This window comes from Ammospiza nelsoni, chromosome 17 (assembly GCF_027579445.1).
Source record: "Ammospiza nelsoni isolate bAmmNel1 chromosome 17, bAmmNel1.pri, whole genome shotgun sequence".
In the NCBI taxonomy this organism is placed as follows: domain Eukaryota; kingdom Metazoa; phylum Chordata; class Aves; order Passeriformes; family Passerellidae; genus Ammospiza; species Ammospiza nelsoni.
In genome coordinates this window covers 7707007-7727016 of record NC_080649.1, presented here as the reverse complement: position 1 = coordinate 7727016, position 20010 = coordinate 7707007, and the positions used below count along the sequence as shown (strand labels likewise).

The 20010-nt window shown below is 43.2% G+C and overlaps 2 protein-coding genes across 2 annotated transcripts in view; one reads left to right on the top strand and one right to left on the bottom strand.

Moving 5' to 3' along the window:
• IQCK (IQ motif containing K) overlaps nucleotides 1–2161 on the top strand; it is a 34826-nt gene extending 32665 nt beyond the window's left edge. The window contains exon 9 of the mRNA XM_059484119.1: nucleotides 642–2161. Within this exon, the coding sequence (XP_059340102.1) occupies nucleotides 642–670 (29 nt within the window). The 3' untranslated portion in view covers nucleotides 671–2161. The remainder of the gene's footprint in view (nucleotides 1–641) is intronic.
• GPRC5B (G protein-coupled receptor class C group 5 member B) lies at nucleotides 1991–18543 on the bottom strand. Its single transcript, XM_059484118.1, has 5 exons — nucleotides 18356–18543; nucleotides 11461–12474; nucleotides 6934–7046; nucleotides 4813–5586; nucleotides 1991–4780 (listed from the first exon to the last, which is right to left on the bottom strand). The coding sequence occupies exons 2-4, from the start codon at nucleotides 12464–12466 to the stop codon at nucleotides 5542–5544; spliced, it is 1164 nt and encodes a 387-aa protein (XP_059340101.1). The 5' UTR covers nucleotides 12467–12474; nucleotides 18356–18543; the 3' UTR covers nucleotides 1991–4780; nucleotides 4813–5541.
• Nucleotides 18544–20010: the final 1467 nt, after the last annotated feature.

Below are 20010 nucleotides of genomic sequence, written 5' to 3'. Positions count from 1 at the left end.
AAAAACATTAGGTTAATCTGTATTACAACATTCTGAAAGAATACAGAGCTTTGAAAACAGCTTTCACCAGCGGGTGGGACATTTTACTTTTATGTAGAGCTTTTGTTCATTTAGAATTGTTTACTCCAGCAAGCAATCCTGTGCTCTTTGTTTGACTGAGTTTTCCCATTTGGCAGACCCTTTGCAATCACATGGATAACATTCTTCTTTCCACTGAGACACAGAGAAACTATTCTTTATTGACCTTGCTTGTTGTCCTAAGTGACAAAAATATATTTATATGCTAGGTGAACTGTATGACTTCATCACTGACTTTTAATTGAAAAATTCTTCAAAGCAAAAACCTCAAAGAGCTGCTTTCAATTCTTTTTTTTAATCCAGTGACTTCTTACTAGCAAACAGCTCTGCCCTCAGCTACTCATGCACAGCTCCCACAGCTGCACAAAGAACTGTGTGCAAGTATCTGAGTGCTGAAGCTGTGTCAAAACATGAAAAAAATGCCATGCAAAGAAGATATATACACATTTTGGGTCTAGGAGGAGATTTTTATTTATTTATTGAGCAACAGAGTGTTTGCTGGGGAAGTATGGATGGTTTATTTTCTGTTTCTTTGCCTGTTAATTTTTTTTTTATGGTTGCAGTGGGAAGCAAATCAGAAGAGCTGGACTAACGTACACAAAATCCTTCATCATCTCAATTTTAGTTTCCTCACTAAAATTGCAAAGCACAGAGCTCATGGACTTTGTGATACTGATTTAGAAACCCTTTTAGCATTAAAGTTTTACATGTGGGGTATTGTAAATCAAAGGCAGGTTATGTAAGGACCCAGCATGCCAAGACAAAATTCAGTCTTGGTCTAAGTGAGCACAATTCTGTTAAAACAGATGGAATGGTGCACATCTAGCCAAAAATGTTGAATCTGTATTTATCTTGTGTTCCTGAATGCTCACTTAAACCCTTTTCTCACAGAAACAAAACTCTGGATGAAATTAAATGGGGTTCTATCCACATGTAGGCAAGTGGTAAATCTTCATTTATCATAAACTGGACTTCTGTGACTCCTGCAGAGCTATGACAATTTACACAAATCCAGGCTCTGTTCAGAATGGTCTAATTTGCAGAAATGCTGTGCCCCTGCAATTCCAATGGAAGGCAATGAGAGCTGGGCTTGCTCTGCATTTCTGCAGGGGAGAAAAGTCAAAGGCCCTTTTGTTACCACTTAGCACATGTGCTGGGAAAGTGTAGAATTAAGATCCCAGTGTCAGCATTTTCAGCAATCTTATGCAGGCTACTTACTTTTATCAGGTCCAAGCACAGTAAAAATCAGATTGGGCCCCTTGCTAAGGAATCCTGATTATTTTTTTTAACTTAGCCCTGTCAAGCACAGTCCTGTTTATGCCTTCATAATTTCACAATTAGAGAAGATAGTAGCAGAACTACAAATAATTCCATGCAAGTCAAAGGTGTAGTTGTTTTGACAGAACACCTAATAAAACCACTTGCTGTGGATCCACATGGATTTCTTCCTTCACTTGCACAGACTTTGTCTTCACTCTTACACCAGTACCCACCCCTTGGGCTTGCTCCTGGTTGGTGATGATGGTTCTTACCCTAGATCTGGAAAATCAAACCATTTGAAGAAAAACTCTCATTCTGCACTCTTCAAACCCAGCTGAATTCTTCTGTCCTCTCCTTTTCACAAGCAATTGAACCAGAACAGGAAACTGCTGAGCCAACAGGGGGAAAAAGCATCTCTTTTGTGTTAAGGGTTTGGCTGCTGAGCTCCTTGACTGGCTCACCCTGGGTTTGATAGGTGCCAGAGCCAAGGGTAAGTGTGGGAATGTGGCCAGAGGTGGAGGAATGTGCTTTAGGAGCCCTTTCCTTCAGTTTAACACTGAGAAACTGCACCAAGGAGCAATTCTGTTTGTAGCAGTGCTCACTGCAATGGAAAAAAATCTGTGTGGATTTTAAAACCAAGAGGACACAACCATTGTAAGTAAATAGTAAAGCCTTTATTCTCGTTAAGAACAGCATTTTGAAAATAAAACATTTGCCCATGCTTTACAACCTTTGTAGTTTTGTATACTTATGTACAGTCATCATGGTACACATTGATTGTCTTGAAAACCCTTGAAAGATGTACTTAATAAGATACCAGTATGCAACAATCAGCAGGAAAAAGGGTACGTTATAAAACACACGTTAATACATTTAATAAATATATATTATCTATCAAAAATGAGCTTTAGCTCTCATCAATTAATAAAAAGCACCTGCTTTGTAATCCTGTAAGTTGGTAGAATAATCCAATTGTTTTGTTATAAAAGCTACAATGCTCCCTTTTGTATGGCCTTTGGTTAGACCCAAGGCATCGAGCTCAGACAGAGCCAAGCAAGATGCCTGTGTTTAGGATAAAAGCAGAAACAGCTCATTCTAAAGTATTTCATGTACCTTGTTTATAGAAGCAGCTGGATGTATTGAGAGTGTTCTTCTGAAGATGCTACATATTTTCTGGCAAGTGTCAAAATCAAACACCCTCAACCCATCTGAAAGCTGGACAGGATCTGTAGGACTTTGAACTCTTTTCCTGCCATTGATCAAAGCTGGTCATTTTACATCTTGTTTTGCTAATAGATGCTTTTGTCAGATGCTTTTTGATTTCATTTTTCTGCATGGAAACACCATGAGCACGTAACCATCAAGGGACAACATAGTAGCTTTTATAGTATAAAAGCTAATTATAATCAGGAGAACTGCGAAAGGCTTGTGCTTAGTTACTTATTCATGTTGTTCACAGATGCTCTACATTCTAGAAAACTTTCAAAAAAGGCAAAAGTAAATACTGTAACAAAAATATAAGTTAACATAAAGGTGCCTTTCTTCAATTACAGTTTTATTTTGGGGCATTTTACATCACAGACTAGTGACTTACAAAAAAAAGTTGCTCATCACTAATTGTAAAAAGTTGGAAAATAAAGACCCTCCTAAATCTATTGCCACACATTCACCACCACACATGAAACCCAATCCTGCTAATTTTTAATTCAGTGAATGTCCACATGACTAACCCAGTGAGACTCGTCATGAGAATTGCAGTTTGTAAGATGTGGCCATATCTTTGCATAAGCCCTGAAATCCCAAACAACTTCATCAGAACCAGGATTGGGAACTCTATTTATCAATTCAGTCATATCTAGAAAAAGAAAGTTTCTTAAGATAACTATGTCTTGTATAGTTTTTGTCAAAGGTCTGTAAAATGTGTATTATAATTCATAAGTCTTGGTTGTAGCATGATAAACTCTTTAAAAGAAACCTGTCCTACCATTTATGCCATGGTCATCTTATATGTTTTTATGCTAAGAGTTTTATAAGGGATTTTTTTTCCTAACTTTTTTAAAAGCAAAATTCTGCAGGCAAGTGATGGTAATAGTTTTTTAATTGTTCCAAATTACGTGTCTTCTGGGTGGCTATCATTATCTTAAATATTATCTTATTTGATCAAAGCTCTGCTCATAACAAGCAAAATGTATTTCTAAGTCACTGGATAGCATGCAATATCCACCCCTACCCTACTTGGTTACTAAGGCCATCTAGTTACATACAAAATTAAATAAAGGATCCCTAAAACAAGCACATGCTTCCTTTGCCTCGAGGAGGGAGGGCAGGGGGGAGCTGACATACTCCTTCACTCATGCATGACAGAAAAACATTGCTGCTGGAGGAGAAGGGCTTTGAAATAAAACCCCATAAGATGATCATGGCAAGAATGGCAATAGATATTTTTCCATATATATATATACACATATATCTGTGTGCAACACTTAGGGACTGGTCTTGCAGCCTCTGTACCTTGTGTAGACCTACTGGTGTTGATGGGGCTACTCGTGGGAGTACAGGTCTGCAGGACTAGGCTCTAATTCAGTAGAAATGGAGGTACATGAGGAATCAGGAAGACTCTTGAAAAATAAAAAGCTTGTCTTTCTTCTGCAGTATACAGCAAGTAACTTCTCTCTGTGAAGCTACTAAGCTATTCAGTTATTTGTACTTTTTATTTTTTAGTTTGAAAATATATATTTTTATTACAGCATATGCAAAGTTTAATTGTTATATGTTTCCTATGCCTTCAAGTAAAAACAATTAGCTTTTAGTATTGAGGAAAGCTAAGATTAACATTGGCCAAACAGTGAGGATACAGTGATGTTTTCAATGTCCGATATGTATTAAATGTTAAAGAAAGGAATGATTGCTTGAACATAATGAGAAACCATGGCACAACAAATGGGCAATGGGAACCGTTTAAATAACCTGGAGAAAACAAAGATGAAAAGCCTTGAAAACTCTGCCTTATATCAACTCAAGAAACTGCATGGGGAGGGGACGACTAGGGAAGAAACCACCTTAAATAAAAACAAAAACAGCAACAAACCACCTCCAGCACAGAGATTCTACTCTCTAGGCACTAAAATGCACAACCACATTGAAACGCACGAACAGCTGCGGCCGAGGGGAGCGGAGCGCTCGTACCAACAGCGGGGGCTCGGGGCTCTGACCCTCCGCAGCCCGGCTCCTTCTGCCCTCCCAGCGCCCCTGCCAGCCCAGCCCGGCCAGAACAGCCCTGCCAGGGACGGAGCCTGGGCTCTGCTCACACCCGTGACACTGCGGGCCACCGAAATCCAACCCTCGGGCCGGGGAGAGCCGCCCCTGCCGGGGCCGCGCTTCTCTATCTGCCCCGGGGAGCTCCGCAAGGCGCACGGAACACGCACAGAGCTCCGAACTGCACCTCCAGGACGGGCACAGAGCTCCGAACTGCACCTCCAGGGCAGCTCCTGACAGAGCAGGGCTGCTGAACAGCAGAGCTCCTGAAAAAGCTCAGCTCCTGAACAGCAGAGCTACTGAGAGAGCAGAGCTGCTGAAAGAGCAGAGCTCCTAAACAGCAGAGCTCCTGAAAAAGCAGAGCTCCTGACAGAGCAGAGCATCAGCCTGCAGAGCCACAGGGGGAGCTGCCACCGAGGGACCGTGCCTGACCACACACGGTGCTGTGTGACTGTACAGCACAGCCAGGGAGGGAGCAGACAGGGGACTTCTCATGACGTTGGACATGACAGGAAAAGGAGAAAAATGGAAAGAAATCCCGCGTGTTTTCGGACTGTAGTGGCAATCTCTTGTGGCAACATGAATTAAGTTTAGGTGAGAGGAAGGGATTTTGCAAGCAACTGGCAAGCACCAAAACCAGGCTTGCCTGGCACACAAGTTACAGACAAGAGAATATCTTACACTTCAGAATACAATATCTCCTCTGCCAATTTAAGGTGTGCCTACTTCTGTTTTAAATTAGATTCAGCTTCAGTTTTACAATTTTGCTTTTGCAATTCTCCATTCAATGGTGTTCACATTTAGGCAAAATCCTCTGCAGGATTTAGAAAGATCCTGGATGTTTTGTTGCTTTGTTCTGGTACTGTTATGGATTCCTTCCCTCAAAGACACACTGCCAGGGAACAACATCTGCAACAAGGATTCTTATTCTCTACAGCCTACAGCCTTTCACCAGAGATGTCGTCCAGTGTAACTTGGCGGAGCAGTTGGTATCTGGAAATAAGGATAATAAACCCATAACTGAGAGATCTAGACTGTTCAAAAATCAGTGTTATCACTCTACACATACAGGACAGCTTTCCAGATGGCAAAGTGATACTTTCTAGAGCAAAGTGATATGAAGAAACTCTTCTTCCACCCATACAGTGCATTTATCTCTCTGTAAAACCATGACTATATGTACACATGAGCTTTGTATCAAACTCAGAATACAGCAAACCAAACAAAAAACCCCAAATTCTCAAGCTTCTCATCCTTTAACTGCCTTCTCCCTGAGCTGCACATTCAGAAAACAGGCAGAGATTAATTAAAACACCAGAAGGATGCAAGCCATAACTGTCAGCAAAGCCAAGCCTTTTCATTTTACTCAAGTTGACATGTTTCATACAGTCTTACCCATGGAGGAGAATTCTTGTATCTAGTCCCTCTTGTCCACTAAAATCAGCCAAAACTTTACGTACTTAAAAACAAAACCAGACCTGCAATCAGTTCATTTCAAATTGGTTTAAATGTAGAGGTTGAGTTATGGAATCAGCTCATGATTCAAAAGAAAGAAAACCCAACTCACATGAGTACAAACTGGCTCATGAGTAAATTTTTAAGAAGCATGTAGATATGCATGAAAAATGTGGGGATGAAAATTTTTCTTTTTCAACAGCATGCCTGCTATATGAAATGTCTAAAGTGAAAATTAAACATGATGGGAAAAACATTTGTAAAGTCCGTTTGGCATCACTAAACCAATCTTACAACAACCAGGCTGCAAAAATACAGGTCTATCAAAGATATGCCAAACCATTCTACAAGGAAGAAAAAAGGAATGAAAATATTCTATATTCCTCTTTTATGAATCTCTTTTCAAAATATGTACAAATCTGTAAGTTACAAAGAATTACATGTATTTTACAAGTAAATGGAATATATGTGAAACAACCATTATCTGCAACAATTATTTAAAGTAACATACTGCCTGAAAACATCTGCGTGACTCACACCATCTTGAAAAAAATGAGATTAGAAATGGTGTCGCTTAATAGTTATGTTAAATACCTTAACACAAATTTAATTTGAAAGGGCCATTGAATATGTTGTCTTACAAAAAATCTGGTTCACTGAAGCTGCATTGCAAAATGTGAATAGCCGAGTAAACAAATGCAAAATACTTGTTAGCTACATATGTTAGAGGGAAGGGAAGCATTACATGCATACTTGCTGCCTTAAATTTTCATTTATAGCTTTCCCCCTGCTGGGAATAAGCTAAAGCAGGTTTTTCAATTAGTAATGGTTGTATATATCAGTGCATTTCAAAGATTTCTTAAATCATCACATTTTGATACTTACAGTCCCACCATTTAGCACAACTGCCATCTCAGTTGGCTGATAAACATTGCTTCTAAAAGGAGCACTGGGCCGGCTGCCCAAGCTGCCGTTCCGAAATCCTGCCGTCCTCAGCGCTGGAAAAGAGACATCACACTCTTAAACACAATTAAAGCTGTGCAGCCACACAGCCTCTTCCTTCCAGTTTGGTTATTGGGAACTTTGCCACTGATTTTAACTTCCATGTTGCTTTTGAACAGCTGTTTCACTTACATGTTGAGAACAGATCTCAGAAGAATCAGATTTACATTGAATGAATTGTTTGCTAGGGAGGGGTAAAAAGGAACCAAATTTTTGAAGCTTGCTTAATCTCATTTCAGTGGGAGCTCAGTGTCTTTAGTCACCAAACCTGTGATGTATCTTGCACAATGTGTTTTGCAAAGTGCTCCCTGTGTTGGTGTAGATACTGTGGGGTTAAGTTACATTTTCCTTTCTATCAAACTCAGTGGACAGGGATCCAAAGCCTTTCTCAAGCCAGTAAGCAATGCTCACAACCCCCTGAGCATTACTTCAGCATGACTAGCAAATAAGGATTTTCCAGATGTTTCAGATTATATTTACTCTGAGAAACTAGAAAGATGGAGTAAATATTGCTTTTGAATAGCTTAAACATGGCAAATCACTGAAGCCAGAGAAGACACTGAGTGTCCTTTTGGATGTTTATACCAGGAATAAAACAGTCTCCCCGTTAATTTTAGTACAAGTTTGGGTTCAAGATGTAAATTCTGAGTGAGATATGCATAATGAGGGATATGCTGCTCTCTCTAAAGCAGGCTGGGGGTTGGCACATACAATCTTTAATTTTGAGGGTAAATGATGACTTCACTGCACTCAGACGTGGCCAGGGAACAGAGCTCATTTATCACACAATGGGCAAAACTCATCTGTCAGCTGCTAAACAGAAACATGCCCAGTTCAGGCACCTAGGGCAAGAACTTCTCTTAAATTTAATTCAAATTACAATTCTACAGTCTCTGGCTGAAATCATGAATGAGCTGAAGTTTATGAGAATTCCAGCCCAGACTTTAATGAAGCCAGGATTTATGTCCAATGTAGTTGCTCTATGCAGAAGATTTAAATGGATCCTCCTGCCATATGCTGTCCTCTATCCACTGCTACTCCTCTCTTGGGAGTTGTGCACCAAGATGAAGATCAGTACTGATTTGGCATGGAAATTCAGAAATTCTACCCTGCAAATGCTCAGCTGTTGACTTCAGATACATATAGACCCTCACTTGCTCTATTTTTGCAGAACACTGGGAGAAAAAGTTATGAAAATGCCTAAACTGGAACGAAGTATTTTCTATTAGATATTTAACCATCTCAAGGTCAGTAACCTTTGTTATGCTATTTGACTACTTCTTGTGTGATAAACACACATGATTGCACTGGTATTTGCTATTACACACAGACACAAAAATCTTTATCATGCACACCATCATGAAAATATTTGTACAGAATATTTACACAAAATATACACAGTCATTTCAAAGCTATCTTAAAGAGCCAGTAAATTCAATTTCATATTGCTAAATTGTCTTTCCCTATTACTGCAAACAGCTTCAGTTTTTTTGATGTGAGAATCTATGACAAAGGTTGTAGACAAAATACTTATTTTGGGTTTTTTTTTTCTTACACTAGTTTTAACATTTTTCCTTGTACTTTTAATGTTACTATTAAATAAATCCACTTGCATAGGGCATGTATAGGTAAAAACCCAGCAGTACTGAGGATATTTGATATTTGTCAAAGCCTCTTTGTAACACATTTGAAATTTTGTTCACTTTGCTTTTAGCTATTAGCTGTGACTGTGAGTGGTAGTACTAGAAGTTATTAAATGAAATTTAATGATACCAGAGCTGCTTGGGCTTGGGTTTCCTGACAGCTGTTGCATTCTACATTTCACATCCAGATTTCTCTTGTTTAAGGCAAATTCCCTCTGCCTACAGAGGTTGCCCTGCCTCTGTGCACTGCACTTCCAGAGAGCTCTGAGAACTCAGTCAACTGCTCTTTGTCCAGGCTTCCAAATACTTTAAAATCAGTTTAGAGTGAAAATAACTCTTCTAGAAAAGAGATATTTCAACCTATCGTATAAATACTAAAATCCCAGATTACTATGCTGTTTAAATGATGTTTAAGTTAATGACTTTAAAATAGGTTTGCTTTATTAATGCTTAATGTTGTTCCTGGCATAGAGCAGCTCTTGTTGCAATGCATAACATGAAGGTACATTTTTGCTCAGAAAGAATGAATCAAGGAGGATATATGCTTGTTTGAACCTGAACACTGTTTGGATTGTTAAAATGCTGCTTAAAATCTTAAAAAAGGGCAAAGTATAAAATTGTTTTACACAAATATTAGTGGAAATAACAAGAATTAATGGAAAATATGTTTGTCCAGGCATGTTTTCTACTTAAAGCTAACCATTTACTGAAACAAGTATTACAGTCGGAGAACTGTTTTCTGCTTATCATGTCTTCCAAACTTTACAACTAGTACATCTTCTATTCTTAAACATCATTCTTAAGGATGGAGTAGTTGAAGAAAGTACCTTTCCAGTAATTTCTGAACTCTTGATGATGAATTCTTAAACTGAGTCTGATCAAATGGATGAAAGGAGAGAACATTCTCTTCACCCCTGCAGAGTTAATTGCTCACAGACTCCAGGTGCTTTGCCACTGACAGGGATCTGACTCAGTGTCTTAGTTATTATTAAAGTATTTACTTAAAGTCTCTACCATGCTACTAAGTTTTGTCTCCAAACCCTGCTGTCCCAAGCCAGTCCCTAAAGAACTGCTGCAAAGGAAGATTTAATCTGTTTTGATGTATTAAAAATTCCTGTATGCCATGGGAATAGGAATGACAGGCATTTATTATGGTATACATTAACAAGGGCATCAGATAAGGAAATCTATTTTGTACTGTCATTCAAATAGATTAAAACAGAACATAAATTGAACTATAATAGACACTATAATGATTTTGTAGCTATCATCTATCCATTTCACAAAAAAACTTAATTACTGAATGATTAGATCAAAAAGGAGCTTCCAGTTCTTTTTTTAAAATGCACCCATGAATGGGAATGATACAGAGTGAAAGATCCAATTTTGTTCTTAGATCTGCCTTAGCCAGAAATAGCTTCACTGAAGCCATTGCAGTTACTTTACTATGAAATTAATTGAATGGGGGATGGAGGACAGTAAAAACAAACCACCACACTAAGGAAAAAAAAAAAAAAAGAGTAAAAGAGTGGTTTTAACAGTCCACAGTGCAACTGTCTCTTGCTTTGGAACATTAGTAATAACAACCATTCTTTTATTGCAATTTTTTTTTTTTGTTTTACCACTGCCCTTATGGTATCTACTGACAGAACAAACTTCCCTACTAGAAGGAGACCTTTAAAGTTTCTGCTAAAAAACTTAGAGGAAAAAATGCCTTCCTGACCCAACACTGTGCCAAACAAAAGTGTTGTCTTCCTCCAAGTCCGGTCAGTGCCCAGGGAAACATCAAACCCAGAGGAAATCAAAGACACAGAAAGGTGAATAGGAAGGTGAAGTGCCTGGAGCACGTGCCCTAAGCCTCCTTTCGGGGGCTGCCAGAGCAATGTGGCAACTCCTGCCTGGGCTACCAGGCCGGTATTCTTCTCAAATCAGTGAAAAACAATCAGTGTGACTTGGAACAAAATCCTTTATCCAGGTGTGGGGCAAGAACACCACGGGGCTCTTGCTTCCCACTGCTGGTCAGAGGCATCCCTGGCATTTCTGACATGGCTTGAACCTCCAGCAAGGGTTTGGATCTCTGAAGCACCAGTTGTTGCTGGTCCTTTCAGCAATCACTCAAAAACATTTCCACTGCAAATTTTAATGATGTGTGATCAGACATCGTTCTGCAACAAGGAAGGCAAATTACCTCAAAACCTCTGTGAAAGCTCAGATGTTCAAGCCTTCAGAACAAAGGCTGTCTTTGAACTGTCTGTAAGTCACTTGGCATTTCTTCCCCCACAGGGGCACAAAGTGGCACTAAATCCATTTTAATGGAAAGATAATTAATAATAATTATTTTGTTGCTCAAGTGGTTGAGCAATTTGTAACATAGATCACTTCATTTATTTCTGAGGTTTTGGGAAAATATTTTGTATTAAATATTGATAACTGCTAATTACAAAAAATGTAATTTAAATTATTTAAAGGTTATTTTTTCCACAATTATTTTTTAATTCTTTTGGTGTTGCCTTTGCATTTGAAATTGTTCAGTTTTTCAAAGAAAAATCAACATGCAGAGGATAATTTTAACCTATGTATTGTCTGTGTTTTTTAATTTTTCTCTCTCACTATCTTAGTATCTTAGTGAAAACTGTAAAAGGGAACAAGGTGTAGTGTGAAAATTATTGTATTTATCATGACCTTCATTTTCAACACCTGAAAAATGTCTCATACAGAGTTTTCTTGACACTACAAAAAAATATAGTCCTTTATAGGCAATTTTTACCTGCATTATGTTCATCCATTGAAAAGGCTTTATTTTCCATGTAGCTCCTGGGAAGCTGAATATCTTCCTCAAAAGCGGTTTCACGCATCCTTGGCTGTGAAGTATCAAAATAATTGGGTGTGTTTTCCTGCTGTGATGGAAGGATGGTACAGTGGACCTCTGGGATGGCATGAAAAATAACAAACACCCAGCCACTGGACACCAGTGCAATAGCCAGAGTGGGATCACTCCATTTGTCCCTTCTCTGGAGCTCAGCGTTCCCGAACAGGTACATAGTCATCCAGGCCACCCAGATCAGAATGGAAAAGAAAAGCGTTATAATGAGGCAAACTCCGTTTTTCTTCCATTTCTTAAACTTCCCACAGAGCGTGAAAAAGGAGAATCCCAGGGTAAATACCATCAGGAACATGACATAAATGGAGGCCATCACAAAATCCATGGGCTCGTAGCTGCAGGCCAGCTTGTTCTCCCTGACCACGGTCAGGACCAGCCACTCGGTCGCGATGATGACCTGCACCAGCATCAGGCACGTGGCCACCCCGGCCAGGTGCCACCCCGACGGGCTCTTGCCGTGGCGGACGAGCCTGCGGAGCCTCCAGGCCTGGGCGAGCAAGCAGGAGAAGCACAAAGCAAAGATAACTCCCCAGAGAAACCTTCGGGTGGAGCACACCATCTCATCTTCCTGGATGATGAACGCGAACGTCAGCCCAAACAGTCCCAGAGTGCCGAAGAGAAAGAGGAAGTGCATTCCCAGGGGGCTCTTCTTCTCTTTGTCCTTGATGAAGGGCAGCCTCACCAGCAGGATCAGCATCAGCAGCAGCGTGGTGAGCACACCTGCCCCCGCCACGGCCTCCAGCACGATGCCCCAGATGGCGTCCAGGTCACACAGGTACACGTACTGGGGCAGGAGGTCCAGCCCGCAGCCCCGCGGCGTGCTGGAGTTCTCCGAGGAGCCATAGCTGATCACCAACAGCAGCAAGAAACCAATGGCTGGGTAGGTTTTCATTTTTCTGTCTGAGACAACAAAGCATTTGTTTAACTAGAGCTGAGTTTGGAGGGTTTCACAGCCGCCGAAGCCCAGCTTGTTCCAGCAGCCCAATGTTTACAGTTTGTGCACTGGATCTGCAGCTGGCACAGCCTCCCCCTGCCCCCTTCACTGCCCTCCCAAAAGCTGCTCTTGCCTGTTGTACTCAGAATGCAAAATGACTCATTGCTCTGTTTGCACTGATTGAAAACAACACTTCCAAACTCTGACCCTGCAAATGGCCTACAACACAGCCAGAAAAAATTATGTATCCTGTTCCAGATATTACATTATCTGCAAACTTGGACACTTACTACCTGTTTAAATGTAATACTCCATTCAAATCAAGGTGTTTAAAGCATGTTTAAGTTGCACTAGGCCTGATGCAGGTGTAAGCAATATGACAATTAGGCTGTCCCACAGCCTTGCTCCTTTTACTGGAACAAAGGCAGAGTCAAAACCACTTTTTAAATTATTACTTTTTTAAAGGATAAAGCAATCCAAGGAAAATAAACACTTTACATTCTTAAAAAAAGAAAAATCTTGTTTTCATGCTCGGTCAATAGGCAGTTATCATATTCACTTCTTTCATCCTCTTCCAAAGCCCAGGTATTAGATTGCATTTGGAAATGGGAATGGCAGTCTAGAAAAATCCCATATTCTGTGACAATGGTGCACACATGCAGTGTCATCAATCAGCTAATCAAAAATGAATGCCTCATTGTGCTTCTTAGCCCGTCCAAAGCCATTCAAAGGGAACAAATAACAAAACCCAGAGCATCTCTTTCCTGGATCCAGAAAGTGGACAATGGTAAACACTCCAGGAACACAACACAGGACCAAAAGCCTAGACAAATCCCAACTTGAAGTTTTTGGAAGAACATGGGTTAGGTGCTTTAAAAATATACATTATGGTGTTTGCTTTTATTAAGCAAAGCAGATTGTTAAAAAATGTAACCTTTAACTCCCAGTCTGCCTGGGCACAGCCCTGTAAGGGCAGTCTGCAGCAAACCCTGTGAGGAGCAGATCTGAAACCTGACTCTGTTAACCTTCAGCAGCAGTCAGAGCTGCAGGTTCCAGCAGGATTTTCCTCACTGATGTGAGGGATGTTTCAGACTCACACTGGTACTGTATGAGCACGAGGAAGAAAAGCACCCATAAGCAGGCAGTGATGTCAGTCAATGTTAATCAATGTTTAGGGTGCAAAGTGAAAAGCAGAGGAACTATCAGGAGTGTTCTGTAAGCCATACAACAGCCCGAAATGGTTACCTGTCCAAAGAGATTAAAACTGCTTTAATGAAAACTTTGAAAACTTTAGTAAGAGTTGAAAATAATTTATAGTGGTGCAGTGTTGCATTGAGCACAGTCATAACTAACACAAGAACTATTTACATAGACTGAAACTGTGCTGTGTCTCTTAGAGCTGAGAACTGTGGATGTTCTCGTGCTTTACAGTCCTGTAATGACCAAAGTTAAATCCTGAGGATCTGAATCTTCAAACCAGTGTTTCCCTGTGTCATGACCAATGGCCATTTCCAGCCTCCATCAGGAGACAGATGATGAAGTTTATGATGTTTGCTATCAGGGGCACCATGACAGCAAACATGCCAATATAAACCTGTAATGACTCCATGGGCTTCACCCACACAGGGTACAAAACATCCTATTGCAAACTTTCATCTCAGAAGTGGAAGCTGTGACAAATAATGTGATGTGGGCTTGGACAAACAGGAAATGGGTAATGGGCAATCTCTGCCAGCCCACAGATATTAATCTTTGCACTATTGGAAGGGCTGCAATGTTCTAACGCCGCAATGACCTGCTAAGGACAAGTGATTTGTTTTTTCTACCTCTCTGTAATTTACTTCATGCTGGATTGGTAGAATATACACTTGTTTATATCTGATTTGTGTAACAGGTTCTTCAATGACTCTGTTACAACACCCACGTTAAAAACACTGACTTTACAGACAGAAAACTAATCATCAGTGAAATATATTCATTTCTGTATTGAATATACGCTCAATAAATCTCCTTGCCCTCTGAGTACATAATTAACTAGAAGAAAACATTCCGAAGATAGTTCTCCAATTCCTTTTATGCACAGTCAATTCCTACTGCAACTAGTGAATTTCCTCTTTAGAGTGTTTGAAACATCCTAAAAAGTGTGAAATGGTCAGTGCCTGCTGCCACAAAAGGGGAAATCCACTGGGATTTACTAAGGCAATGCTCCAAACCAGTGGTACCATTGCAACAAGTAGGAGGTCATGTGGGAAATGATTCAAAATTCATTCTAAAAGTCACCCAAACTAGAAACAATAAAGAGCCCTAAAGTGAGGGTCATGTTGATTTTCCACTATCCCATCACTTACAAATTATGGTAAGCATGGACTAAATTGCTTTCAATACTAGCTTTGTTTATTAGCTACTCTCCAAAGACCTGGGGGGCAATTAATTAAGTGCAAGTATCCCCAGTTCTAAGATATTTTCCAGTTTTCTGGTTACTTTATTCATGGCATGTAACCCTCATGTGATTGAGCTATTCTAGGACAGTCTGTTTCCATGGAGATTGTGCTGCATGGGTAAGCAGTCATATTGTCAGGCCATCATTTGTTTCCTCTTCCTATTTGGAAGTGTTTGGGAAGGGGGAAGGGAGGGTTAATTAATCTATTTCCCCCTCCATGAAGAAGTGGTTAGTTTTGGAAAGGGGGAATTAAGCTGTGACAAAATACATTCATAATTCAAAATACATATTCTGAAATATAGAGGTGTTCAACTCAAGGGGAATTTTCCCAAGTTACTTTGTGCTTTTGGGAAAGCTGATGTGACATAATCAGTGGTCCTCTTAGAAGGGTCCCAGACAGCCACAGTACTAACCAGGAAGATCTCTAGGACTGCTGACAGCTATTCCTGGTATGAAATAATTCCCTACCCAGTATCAGTGGATCTCACTAAACACCAGATCCTGCCCAGAGCAAAAAAAGCAGAGCTTGAAGTCTCCAAAGGAGGAATCTTTTCCTCCTAACTGCTATCAACAAAGCATTTGTTTCTAACCTGTTTACTATCAGTTTCTGCCTAATTGGGCAGGCAGTATTAATAATCCACCCCCTGAGACATTACTAGCCAAAAAAAATCCTTTCTAGTGCTGATACTGAACACAGACAGTTACAAAAACAAGGGGAAACACTGAATTGCAACACACAAGTTTGGCAAGTGAATACCACAACTTTAGCTAAAACTACAGATTCAATCATTTTAAGGGAAAACCATGAAGTTGTTTTTTTTTCCAGAAAAGTTGTTTTTGCAAAAAACAGAAATACATCATTATGGGGGTTTTATTAAAATAGCATCTTTCTCAAGCCTGTGCAGTGGGTAGGATGGCAAAGTTCTGAGCCTCTTGAGATTTTATAGTAAAATTTTACTGCACATTCTTGCTGGTTGTTACTTAAATCAGTAACTGTAGAGGAAGAGTATTTTTACATCTTTATGTCTAGATTAGCTCTCACTAGAGTTATGCAACCTCACAGTTGTAACAATGGTGCTCTATTCAGCTGGCACTTCGCTCCTGCTGCCAGAGAACTCGAGTAACACAAGAGTGCACTGAGACATTCCAGCACAGGTACAGCCAGTGGCACTGCTGCATCCCCTGCATACTGCAATGAATGTTCACAGGGAGCAAAAGCAACTTGAGATTTTTTTCCCCCCCCAGATTCCTCTCCAAAATTTTATTTTGGTAAAGCCATTAAGGCAACATACCTGAAACCAGAGCAATCAGGAACATTTACAATCAATATTCTAATCAATAAGCCCTACACATTTTAGGCAAAAGCAGTGAACAATTAGCAGGACAGCTACTGTTTCAATCCAGTACTTAATTTTTGGCTCAAAATCTTCTCTCAATGACAGCTGTAATAACTCCACTGTCTTCTACAGAGTGAGGTGCCTTCATTACATTATCTGGCATAGAGTCACCACAGAATTGCAGACACAAAGCTGCCCCAGCGGGTACAAACTACAATTACAAGCAACTAAGCAGAAAGAGAAAACCTCACAGTTGTCATCAAAACGTTGTCACAGTTAAAAATCAATGAGGCTTTCTGTAGCTAAAGTCTTCTGACCAAAGCTTGCAAAGGGATTACAAAAAGACACAGCTGTATGCTGCTACAGAATATATATCCAGAATAAATGTGTAATTATGCAAAGAGTTAAGGTTAGGCTGTTCATGGTTAGATGCATTATCTGCTCCTGTACCTGGAGTTCAAATGTTAGTCAGCTGACACAGGGAGATGCATTCAATGGCAGAGAAGAAAAGCAATCTAGTAAATATAAGCAGTAGTAGCACAGATAGTAAGCACACAGGCAGAAGACTGGTTCACTGTGCAATCTGCAAAAGAAATTCCACCCCCGCCACGAAGTGTTGGGGAGAGACGGGAGTGAGGAATTAATCACAACACAGGATCTCTGCCAGCTGCTTTTGATCAGAACTGAAGAATGAGCTCCAGGACTGATAACAGAGCAGCAACAGCCAAGTTGAGATCAGACTACTCAAGAGACGTGTGTATTTCCAGAATAATAATTAATAGTGCAATTGTGCTTTGTAGGCAAAAATACAGCAGTGATTTTGACAGCCCCTGCATCAAACACATCATGCTCTGTTACAGCCTCACAGTTACAGAAAGCAAGCCCCCACTCCAAAAAGGACATGTAGAAAAAGTATTGCTTTCATTTAGAAATACTTTGTGATGCTGAATACACTATGAAAGTATCTTTCTAATTTTCTAGGAGCTGAATTCCCTTTGGTCAGAATCAGTGTATCACGTGTGCCTAGGTACTTCTGACCACAGCGTCTGGTGTTGAATTCACAAGCGATAGCAATCAATTACGGTAATCAACGTTTTTGTTTTCTTTGCTAATTCTCAGACTGTTTCTATTCATGTCACAGCCTTCTCGCAGATGGGTTCTGTTACCGGATTTCTCCTGATGTAGCGAGACAACACCTCAACCCTGATATTCCCTGCTGGTGAGCAGCGAGGGGATCCCCGTTAAACTCGGTACTAGCGCTGATCATCAAGCTGGGTGTTTGGGTTCAGCACGCAGGAAATCCTGTTAGCCTTGGGATAAACATTAAGGGCAGGTGTAAACAAAGGGTTCGCATAAGTGCTAAATCCTCTCTCTGCGTGGCTTTGCGGAGAAGTAACACAGAGACAGGGCTTCTATGAACTGGAGGGAAAACTGCAGCGCACCCGCACCCAGCCGGAGCTGCCGCCAGCCCCGGGACCGGCCGGGGGCCAACAAAGGCTCTTCCCCCTCGGCCTCTTCGCTGTCCCTGCCCTTGAGCCCCCGCGGGGAATGCGATGAGGTGCCGGGCTTGGCTGCAACCACCCCGCGGTGCGAGGCCGGGCGGCCCCTCCGTGCGCGGCTGCCCCCGCTCCGGGCTCGCCTTAATCCGCCCGCAGCCTCCTCCTCCTCCGGACGGTACCTATCCCGCTTCAGCCTCCGCTCTTTTGTCCCTTCGTTCTCTTCCTCTTCGGTTTCTTTTTCCCGTCTCTTCCTCCCCCGCCTGTCCCCGCTCCTCTTCCCCATCCTCTCCGAACTCCGCTGCCCTCCTCGCCAGCCTTGCGCCCCGCTCCCTGCAGCGCAGCCCCTGCTCCGAGCCCCCCCGTCCTGCCCTATATCCCATCTAATCCCCCCAGGATTCCTATATCCAGCCTGTTGTCTGCTGGCGGCCACAGAGCTAATTCTGCGGGCAGCGGAGGGCGCAGAGCCGGCTGAGCGGCTCCGCTACGTCCCTGGCCCGCAGCCCTGGCCCGGCCGTACCCCCGGGGCCGCTCCGGGGCCGCTGTCCCCCCGCCCGCCCCGCCGCCGGCTCACCCGCTGTCCGCTGCGGCCGAGGGCGGCGGGGCAGCTCTGTCCGCCAGCCCTCCGCAAGTCACATCCCGGCTCCGGCGGCGCGGCGGCTCCGCGGCGGGGAGCGAACGCAGCGCGCACCGCCCCCGCGGCGGCTCATGGAGCGCCCGGCCCCGGTGCGCCGAGCCCAGCGGAGCGAGCGGAGCCGTGTCCGCCGCGCTCTGCGCCCGCCGCTCCGCCGCGCCACGGCCCCGCGGCCAGCCCCCTCCCACCGCCCCGCCCCGCTCGGGCACGGCTCGGCTCGGCTCGGCTCGGCGGGCAGGGGCACGACGGGGACGGGGATAGGGACGGAGCACCCCGGAACAGGGACAGAGCACCCCACAGCGCCGGGGCGCTCTGGCCGCGCGGAGCTGCCCGGCTCCCAGGGGAGCGGGCACGGTGAGGGCTCGGGCGCGCACTTACACACAGACCGCTCAAACACACACTGCTCACACACACACACTGCTCACACACACACACTGCACACTGCTCACTCACACACTCACCCTCAAACACACGCTACCACATCCCACACTGCCACCCCGCAGCCCGGCACCCCGCGCTGTGCAGCCGGGCACGGACCGGAGCTGGACCCGGGCATGGCCGCAGCCCTTCGTGCTCCGGTGACACGGGCAGGACACGGCGCGGGGCGGGGGCAGGCACAGGCACACGGACCGGCGCTCCTGCCCGCTCCTGTCCCCGCAGGGCTTGGGCAGCCCTTCCCGGGCAGGCTGGCCGGCCATGCCCACACCTACGGCCAGGTGTGGGACTGCGGAGGTGAGGAGGTTTCAGGGTTTTTAGCCCTCTGACAACGGGAGATTTTGAAGGGGACTGGATACGTTCAAACTTTCTCCTGATGCAGCTTCCGACCGGCCACAGCCGGAGACAACAGCTCAACAAACACTCGGAAGAGAAAACGTTGGGAGCCTGTGTAGGGTGCAAGCGACACTTCACACGCAGGGTCAGCCCTGCGAGCGCGGCAGGTCCTGCTGGGCACTGCTCCGTGTCTGCCTCCTACCAAAACGGGCAGCTGCTGCCCTGCTTTGCAGCTTCCCCACAGCTCAACCCCGAGACAGTCAAAACTCTCAGACAGGGCTTCCTGCAACTCCAGGAGGAGATATTTGTAGGAGGAAAAACAGTTTTTCCTCCTGTGCTGTGCATCCCTGGGTCATGCACCCCTGCATCCCTGGGTTATGCTTCCCCTAAAACCACTAAGGACAGTCTGGGCAGGCACAGCTGACACGGCATCAGCAGCAGGGAGTGCCTGGAATGTGTCCTTCCTGAGCACCTGCCCTTCTTGCCAGGTTTCCATACCCAGAGCCTTCCAGAGGGAAAGATCTGCCCTGAAACGTGCGTTCTTCAGCACAGCAGAATTGTAACCTTTAAAGAGACTCTTCCTAATGTGTGGCTTATTTATCTGTCATTTATGATGCCTTGGGAGGTAGCCTGAACTTCTCAGCGTGGCTGACAGGGAGTAAATTGGATGGTGGGGCTGGTCTGTAATTGCCTCTGTTTAGGAAGGGCAGCAGGCAGAGAAAAGCTGAGGCAGAGGAACAATTTCACATTTCTGCTCTGTTCTTTCTCAATTTCTCTGTCTTGCTGCTTTCAGGTTTTAGGCACTGGTTTTATTTGAATCACGT

What these genes read in the sequence shown, in the direction of transcription:
- GPRC5B (XM_059484118.1), bottom strand. Translation starts at nt 12,466, where the DNA reads ATGAAAACCTACCCAGCCATTGGTTTCTTGCTGCTGTTGGTGATCAGC. An exon ending in AATGGATGAACATAATGCAG is followed by an intron (nt 7,047 to 11,460) that starts GTAAAAATTGCC and finishes TCTCTTTTCCAG; the next exon opens with CGCTGAGGACGGCAGGATTT. An exon ending in TTGTGCTAAATGGTGGGACT is followed by an intron (nt 5,587 to 6,933) that starts GTAAGTATCAAA and finishes CCTTATTTCCAG; the next exon opens with ATACCAACTGCTCCGCCAAG.